Genomic DNA, 9,438 nt, shown 5'->3' with positions numbered 1-9,438 from the left:
CAGTAGGTCTGGGATGGGATCTAAGAATTGCATTTCTAACAAGTTGCCAGGTGATGCTGACACCACTAGTTTGGTCAACACTCTTCTCTAAGCCAGAGTAGTGTCACATTAATTATATCAGTACCTTCCAAGCACAGACAGAGTATCGTGGAGGGATTTTATAACCGAAAGAGATTAACTAAATTCTCCTTAAGTCCTCAATAGAAACTGAAATGATTTCTGACCAGTTACTATAATGAAATGCAAGGAATTAAAAGCATACATACTATTTTACAGGAAAAGAGAAAGGTTAGAAAAGCATTAGATTTAAAAAAAACAAAGTGTGTACCTACTATTACAGTGTAAGACTCCTGCTAGGAGTGGTGGTTGGTTAGTTATTTTTAAGTTGGTGGTGCCAGCGTATTGGCACGCTGGAGTGAGCCCAACAGTCATGGGCATCAGTCTGTAGGACGGACAGAGAGAATGCAGAACATTCGACAATCAATTTAAATGCAATTTAAGAGAGTCTCATCCACCATGACAAGGATGAATAGCTAATTCTTAGATGTTGACATGGATCATGCCATCTCCAATAACATCTTCAAATATACAAATTATGAAAAATCAGGGTCAACAAAGAAAACACTAAGATTCCTATTAGCACCATAATATATTGTCAAGTACTTGCATGTACATTCAGGTGGTGTTCACAACAGAGAAGCTCCAAGGACTACCAAAACATAAATAAATAAAAAGTAAAATAAACATAGTACATTTTTATTAAGTTAGTGTAATTCCTATGATGGTTAGTATATCTCAGTCACAGCTGATGCTCCTTTTTTAAGTTTTCATAATCAATATATGGAAGGCATGCGATACTAAGTTCTTCTTTCGTACATCCTCTAAGACAACACTTTTCTGAGTACCCTCTGCGTATTCTTTGGGGATGATTCCCCCAAAACAATTTGCTTAAGGTTTTAACTTTGTTTGTATTTTTCTTCTGAAATTCTACACTCTCATGAATATATGAATTGATACCACGTGATAAGGAAACTTCTCTGGTCTCATTAGGTAGAATGTTGGCCTTCTTAAACTCAGGCAGTGACGGCATCTCCAAACTGTTTATTGCTTCTTCCTGAGAGGCAGAAGTAGACACTGTTGAAAGATAAGAAAAAATACTACTTTATTAAAATCTTTCTTTAGCTGAAAATTTAATCATAATACTGGAATACTAAAGTCAGCTAATTATTATAAAACAAGTAATCATATTTTAAATAATAAAATGGTTATTCAAAAGCAATATATACTTTTAACTAAAATACTTGTAGATAGTGTTTTCTGATACAAAGACTTAGAAACACTTGCACATTTTTTTATGCAAAACAAAACCCCATTTTCTGGGTAGCCGGTGAGCTCAGTTGGTTAGAGTGTGGTGCTAATAACACCAAGGTTGCTGGTTCAATCCCTGCATGGGCCACTGTGAGCTGCACCCTCCTTAAAACAAAAAACAAAAAACAAAAAAACCCCATTTTTATTGAGATATTATTCACATGCCATAAAATTAATCATTTTAAAGTATATAACTCAGTGGTTTTATTATATTCACAAGATTGTGTAACCATCACCACTATGTAATTCCAGAATATTTCTATCACCCAAAAAAGAAACCCCATAGTCATCAGCGGTCACTCCCAATTTCCCTCGTCATCCAGCCCCTGCCAACCACTAATCTACTTTTGATTTCTATGGATTTTCCTATTATTTTCATAAGAAATGAAATCATATCTTATATGGCCTTTTGTGTCTGGTTTCTCTCACTTAGCATAATGTTTTCAAGGTTGATCCATGTTGTAGCCAATATTAGTATTTCATTCTTTTTATGGCGGAATAATTTTCCATTGTATGAATATGCCACATTTTGTTTATCAGTTGATGGACATTTGAGTTGTTTTCACTTTTTTGGCCATTATGAATAGCGCTGCTATGAACATTCATATACAAGTTTTTGTGTGAACATGTGTTTTCAATTCTCTTGGGTATAGACCTAGGAGTAGAACTGCTGGATCATATGGTAAATTTGTTTAACTTTTTGAAGAACCACCAAACTGTTTTCCATAGTGGTTGTACTATTTTACAATCCCACCACGGTTATACTAGGGTTCCAATTGTTCCACATCCCCACCAACACTTAATATTTTCCATTTTTTAAAATTATAGCCATCTTAATGGATGTGAGGTGGTATCACATTGTGGTTTTGATTTGTGTTTATGTGATGACTAATGATGTTGAGCATCTTTTCATATGCTTATTATATATCTCCAGTTATAGAAATATCTGTTCAAATCCTTTGCCAATTTTCAAATTGAATTATTTGTCTTTTTATGCATACTTTATAAGTATGTAGTTAGTAGAAGCCATTTTGTACTTCATTGAAATATAAAGAAATGGAGAAGTGGTTATATTTTCAATCAACTAAAAACCCAGTACAATTGGAAAGAAATTAAAACAACTCCAGAAGGTAATTATTTGGGGCTTGTTGAATTTCTATTATTGCCCTAGCCCATACATAGTCCTTTCTAGGAAGTATTTGTCTATAGCCAGCCCTTAGACAGCCATGTTTGGAAGCACATGACTCCACCCTATAGCCACAGTTGAACAGATTGGAGGTTGGCACCTGACCCCAAAGAAACCAATCTACTACAGTGGCCAGTAATCCATGCCACATGAAAAATATAAGTTGGCCCAGTCAGATATCCTTCTCTTTGAAATTAGAGCTAACAATGAAAAAAAAGATGAGTCAGTCAGAATCAAAACTGAAAGGATACTATGAGGCTTGTCATGACAAGCTAAAATCATAAAGGAACATAGAGGAGAAAAGACTCAGAAAGAAAGAAGTGGCTTTTATAGCTGATGTGATTCCTTAGGCTTTCCAGAGCCTTTTAGGTCTTGATCTTGTTTTTATAGTAACTATCCCCTTTTTCTTAAGGTTATTTAGGTGAATCTCTATCCCTTATAGTGCAATGAGAACACTCTTTAATAACTTTTTATTTAATAAATGTCTGAGATGAACTGTAGAACATTAAAACTTTAGGATACATATTAAAGAAATAATAGCAATTAGTCATCTAAGACAGATATGTACGTGATTAAAATGTCATAATTAACAGAGTATACTGAATTAGGTTGTCTTCGCAGGTTGAAGAAAGGGCTTCCTGTATGAGATGTGCCATGTTCTGTCACTTCAGCGGGGGAAAAGCAGACACTAAGAAGAAAACTTTTTCATAAATGAATGCAACTAGGGACTAGTTAATGAAAACTACCTGTCAAATTGGGAAGGGAATTTAAAGAGAAACAAGCTGTACTCATCAGTAAACAAGAAAGATTAAAAATAAATATTCAAATCAATGAATTTGAAAAAAAGCAACAGACAGAACCCAAAGAAGGAAGAAGGAATCAGTAAAATACAGAACCAAAATATATAAAAGTTTAAAAAGCCAAAGTTGGTTCTTTAAAGGATTAGTAAGGTAGATAGAACTCTAGCCAGACTAATCAAGAAAAAAGATGAAAATGAACAGGAAAAAAAGAACTACAGATATAACAGATTATTTTTATAAATGATTATTATGAGTTCTTATACATTTAAAAAATCAAAGTGAAATAGATGAATGCCTAGAAAAATACAAGATGCCTTAATTGTCACATGAAGACAAAGAAAATTTAAATATACCAACAATATTCAAAGAAATTAAAAGGGTAGTCATGGTTATCACCTCCCCAAAATGACAGATGTAGATGATTCGGAGGTGGGTTCTACCTACTTTTGAAGAACAATGAATTCTAATCATATGCAAGTTGTTACAGGAAAAGAGAAAAAGAGCAAAAGATGCCCAGCTCATTTTATGAAGCTGGTATAATCTTTATTGCAAAACTAGATAAGAACAATATGAGATTAAAAAACAAACTCATAAACCCATTTTACTTACAAATGTTTATTTGTAAGTCCTAAATAAGATATTAGTTAACTGAATCTATAAACATATTTTACAATTATATTAAGAAAGGGTTTATCTCAGAAATATAAGGATAGGTCAAAATCACAAAATCTCTCAATGCAAGTTACCACATTAATAGACTCCCATCCTTACTCCCAGCTGATTTTGCTTTCTGAAAAACTGAAGCAATCCGAAGAGAACTTGCATTTACTTTCTTCACCATTTTTTCTTATTCATCTCTTAACATCTGTACCCGTATAATCTGCCTTCCTACCTATTTCCATAGGTGAACTATCCACTCTAAAGCCAGTTCCTCCACTTATCGGCTAGATCTCATCTCCTCTATTCCAGGATATCATCACTCCAGCAATCCTTCTCTATATCCTTCATCATCAATTTTTCACTTCTATTGAATCACTTCTATCAGCAAACAAATACTTCCACTAAAAAAACAAAAACAAAAACAAAACCACTTCTCTTGGCCCTATTTACCCTGCTAGCTACCATCCTGTTTCTTTTCTCCCCTCTGTAGCAAAACTTCATAGTTTTCTATATTTACTAATTCATTTTTCTTTTCTCATTCTGTCTTAAACCCACTCTAATCAGGGATGATTTGAACCAGCAATTTTGAAGAAAAGATAGAAAACACCCAATCACAACAGCAAAAAGAAAAATGAATGCAAAATATTGTGGCTAATTTAAGGGGCCTCTGGGACAACATTAAGCATATCAACATTTGCATCATAGCAGTACCAGAAGGCGAAGAAGGAGAGCAAGGAATTGAAAACCTATTTGAAGAAATAATGACAGAAAATTTCCCTAACCTGGTAAAGGAAATAGACATACTAGCCCAGGAAGCACAGAGTCCCAAACAAGATGAACCCAAGAGGCCAACATCAATACACATAATTAAAATGCCAATGGTAAAAGACAAAGAATTTTAAAAGCAGCAAGAGAAAGACAGTTAATTACCTACAAGGGAACTCTCATAAGACTGTCAGCTGATTTCTCAACAGAAACTTTGCAGGCCACAAGGGACTGGCACAAAATATTCAAAGTCATGAAAAGAAAGGAACTACAACCAAGATTACTTTACCCAGCAAAGCTATTATTTAAAATTGAAAGAGAGATAATGAGCTTCCCAGACAAGAAAAAGTTAAGAGTTCATCACCACCAAACCAGTATTGCAAAAAATGTTAAAGGGGCTTCTTTAAGAATAAGGAAAAAAAGATCAAAACTATGAAAAATAAAATGTCAACAACTACATTCTTATCAATATTTACTTTAAATATAAATGGATTAAATGCTCCAATCAAAAGACATATGGTGGCTGAATGGATAAGAAAACAAAACCCTTACATATGCTGCCTACATGAAACACACTTCAGATTGAAAGGTACATACAGACTGAAAATAAAGGGATGGAAAAAGGTATTTCATGAAAATGGAAATGAAAGATTAAAAAAAAAATGGGGTAACACGACTTATACCAGACAAAAGACTTTGAAGCAAAGGCTATAAGTAGAAACAAAGGAGGACCCAGAAATCCCAATTCTGGGTAATTATCCAAAGAAACCCAAAACACTACATTGAAGGGACATGTGCATCCATATGTTCATTGTAGTTTTACAGTAGCCAAGATATGGAGGCAACCTGGATGTCCATCAATGGATGAATGGATAAAGAAGAGGTACATGTACACAATGGAATATTACTCAGCCATAAAAAAAGAATGAAATCTTGCCATCTGCAGTAACAGGGAAGGACCCTAGAGGGTATTGTGCTGAGTGGAGTAAGTCAGACAGAGAAAGGCAAATGCCATATGATTTCATTTCTATTTGGAATCTAAAGAACAAATGAACAAACAAAACAGAAACAGACTATTAGATACAGAGAACATTTTGATGGTTGCCAAAGGGTGATGGTTGCCAAATGGTTGCCAAAGGAAGGGTGTCGGGCGTGATGGGTGAAAAAGGTAAAGAGATTAAGAAGTACAAATTGGTACTTTTTAGTACCAATTAGTCATGGGGATGTAAATTATAGCATTAGGAACATAGTCAATAATACTGTAATAACCGTGTCTGGTGTCAGATGGGTACTAGGTCTATCGGGGTGATCACTTTGTTATAGAAATGTCTCATCACTATGTGTACACTTTAAACTAAGATATGTCAACTGTAATTGAAAACTAAAAAAATTTAAAGAATTAATGTAATATATAAATAACCGTACATAATGGAAAAAAAGAGAAAGACTATGGGTATTTAAAAAACAAAAGAAAGAAAATATTCTCCATAGTAGGCTTTGTCAGGAAAAAAGATTCCAAGCTCTTTTAAAATAACAAACTCAAGCTTGGATGCCTGAAAGTAAAATTTTGACTATAGAATACAAGTAGTGAAAGCACAGTGTTTGATGTGAGAGAAATGCCCACCCAAAATGAAGTAGAAAAGGAAGGTACTCCTTGCTCTTCAGGGAGAAAAGAATAAGGAAGGGAGAGAGAGGTGTACTAGACTCTCGTTACTTAAAAGCATTATCCAACTGGCAGCATCAGCATCACCTGGGAGCTTGTAAAAATGTAGATTCTCAGTCCCCACCCCAGATCTACTGAATCAGAATCTGTCTATTAATGGTATCCCCTAGGTGATTCATATGTACATTAAAGTGTGAGGATGACTGAATTAATGTACAAGGGGAAGACTTCAGGAAGAGACACTTCATTATAAAAGAAGGATAAAATGAGTTTATATGTAGGTAGCTTTGATGGTGGAAAATGATTAAGATTCAGTCTGAAGGTTTCTATTATTTCTGACTTTAAAAGTTTTCATTCACTTAGCAGCACTAATCCTTAAGTTCCATCCATCCATTCATTCATTCAGTCATTCAAAAAGAAGTTAACGAGTACCTATAACCTGCTTAGCACTGTTTTAACTTTGTTTCAGTCATCTGTATCAGGGTCCCTTTCTTGGCATAATAGTTCTATCTCTTCCTTAATTTCAAAAATCTTGACTTTTGCAAAATTTGTCCAAATCAAATAAATTGAATTACTTTTAAAAGGCAATAATTTAAATTATATGAATGCTATGGACAGCCTACAAATAAAGTGCATTTCCTTTTAAAATGACAAACCTTGTTGGGACTAAAATGTTAGTCACAAAATATAAAAACATAGTTGGACGATAACAATAGCTCTGAAACAAGAATATTCTTCCTAAAGACTGCTTAAAAGGATTAAGTATAAATTCAATATATATTAAGCACATATAATGTGCTAGGCCCTCTGCCAGGCATCTCAGATACAAACATGCATGAGATAGTCCCTAAACTATGGTATAGTATAGGAGGCGGGCATTATAGTAAGGAGACTTGTGCAGTGGCACAGACACAATGCTTAGAAGGACCCTGCATTTTAACGGTCCATTTATTGTCGCAGTCTTGAAGTTGTCAATAATTTTACCTTTGAACTTGTAAGTGAAGTCTGATGGGACAACGGACTGTGTGTGAGCAGAGAAGATAAGCACAAGAAAGGAAAACAGCTTTGTAGTTTAGTAACTTTAATGGCCCTTTCCTGCTTTTTTGAACAAGGGGCATTTTCATCTTGCACTAGGCAGGCTGGGCCAATTACGTAGCCGATTCTGATGGTAGTCAGAGAACTAAGTGTTAATAACTGGGGTCGAGCGGAGAATGGAGTGAGTGGCTATGAAAGAGTCAGTGGCGACTCTACAGGGAAAATGATACCCTAAGGGAGCCTTTGAAGGACAAATGAAGTTTGCCAGGTGACCGGTACTCCAGAAAGGAAAGGCTAGGGAAGCAGCAGCATTCTTACAAAAATGGGCAGATTTATATGTGCACGTTTATTTTCTCGGAGTTTAAAAAACCTTGTGTACATCCCAGATATCCTGGTTTATAAACATGTATCTGTGTACTAGGCACAAATCCCATTTCCTGGGGAAGCTCACCGTCTGGCAGAGCAGATTCGGGGCTAAGAGATGTACAGAGAGGAACAAACATGCCCTCGGTATTTAGACGTTTACCTGCGTTTGTGCCTCTCCCCCAGACCGGGAAAGTGGTTTGGGAGCTTTCTAACCGGTCGGGTATGAAGCTTTCAACCTTCTCGGCGACCTGGGAAAGCAGCTGCGTGAAAGGGGGATTCTCCTGGAAGTGGCTCCAGTCCTCTTGGCCACAGAGTTTTACTATTCCTTCCAGCAGGTGCCTGCCGCACAGCTTCCTGGCTCTGCTGCTGTCGCTCTGCTCACCGGAGAACCGCCCCGGCAGGAGCCCGAGCCACAGCAGACCCAAGCAGAGGAGCCGCGGCATCCCTGGGGCCCTCGGCCCGTTCTGCCCGGCGCACTAACTGCCGGCCGCCCCCGCGCCGGCCGCCACGACCCCGCCCCGCGCACGAGACGCGCACGCGCACGCCCCCTATAGGTCTTGTGAGCGCAGGCGGACCTCGTGAGAACGCCAAGTCGAGGCGCGAGGTGGCAGGTGTGTCCGGGCTTCCCGCGGGCTATCAGACCGTCGTAAGTAGCACGATTAATTTCATTTTTCTTGTTTTCTAAACTAGGGAGACTGATCAAATGGAACACGGGGCCCCAGTAAACCGAAAAAGCCATAAAAGATGTTGCTCCTTCTAGTGTAGCCAATTTTGCATTTTAGTGGGGCGTCACTTCAGAGAAACCTCTCGTTTCCGTCTGTGGTGTTTATCTCGGTAGGTTTGTTCACATGTGTGTGCTTGTTTGATAACTTCTTTCTCCAAATCCCCAAGCTTCATGAAGGCTGTGCCTGTGTCAGTTCTTCCTTCCCATTGTACCTTAGGGCCTGACTCGTAGTTGGCAATGAAATATGTTGAAACATGTATGTGCTAGAGTATTTGTATGTGTGTCACATGGGGCGGCCTGCAGGATCTCTGCTCCTGTTCCCCACATAAGAACGCAGGATGTGGCTAGGCCAAAAAGGAGTCATAGCACTATAGTCTCACTGGAGGCTGGATTGACACGACGTGCCACCTGCTGTCGCCTTTCCTGCCAACCGACTGACTCTCCTCGACTCCACTTCCCAACGCAGCCGTGGCAGTTATATTAGTGGCCAATGGCTCAAGGGTTACAGCTGACGGCCAACTGGCCACAGCTGACAGCCATCTACTACCCGAGCCAGCACCTTTTCACTTGAGGCCGAGAGCCTGGAAACTGCTCTCTGGGGCTCTGTCCCCACAATGTGCTTTTTAAAGTCAGATTCAAAGCTCCAGAAAATTGCTACCAGTTCTGCAGGGAGAAATGGGCCTAGGGTACCTGGTATGATAACCTTTCGGTTTGTGGGGACAGAGCCCCAGAGAGCAGTTTCCAGGCTCTCGGCCTCAGGTGGAAAGGTGCTGGCTCGGGTAGTAGATGGTCATCCGCTGTGACTAGTTGGCCACCAGCTGTGACCAGTTAGCCATTGGCCACTGATATAACTAACTGCCATGGCTACTCT

At 38.1% G+C, this 9,438-nt stretch overlaps 1 protein-coding gene across 1 annotated transcript; it reads right to left on the bottom strand.

Annotated features, from left to right (window-relative positions):
* Nucleotides 1-799: 799 nt before the first annotated feature.
* On the bottom strand, nucleotides 800-8,286 carry INSL6 (insulin like 6). The gene is made up of 2 exons (XM_033122115.1): nucleotides 8,004-8,286; nucleotides 800-1,134 (listed from the first exon to the last, which is right to left on the bottom strand). The coding sequence occupies exons 1-2, from the start codon at nucleotides 8,284-8,286 to the stop codon at nucleotides 800-802; spliced, it is 618 nt and encodes a 205-aa protein (XP_032978006.1).
* Between the last annotated feature and the right edge of the window lie 1,152 nt (nucleotides 8,287-9,438).

Source organism: Rhinolophus ferrumequinum, chromosome 12 (assembly GCF_004115265.2).
Source record: "Rhinolophus ferrumequinum isolate MPI-CBG mRhiFer1 chromosome 12, mRhiFer1_v1.p, whole genome shotgun sequence".
Lineage (NCBI taxonomy): Eukaryota > Metazoa > Chordata > Mammalia > Chiroptera > Rhinolophidae > Rhinolophus > Rhinolophus ferrumequinum.
Note: the sequence above shows the minus strand (reverse complement) of the source record. Positions and strands in the feature narration are given on the sequence as shown.

What these genes read in the sequence shown, in the direction of transcription:
- INSL6 (XM_033122115.1), bottom strand. Translation starts at nt 8,286, where the DNA reads ATGCCGCGGCTCCTCTGCTTGGGTCTGCTGTGGCTCGGGCTCCTGCCG. An exon ending in GGGGAGAGGCACAAACGCAG is followed by an intron (nt 1,135 to 8,003) that starts GTAAACGTCTAA and finishes ATCTTTCAACAG; the next exon opens with TGTCTACTTCTGCCTCTCAG.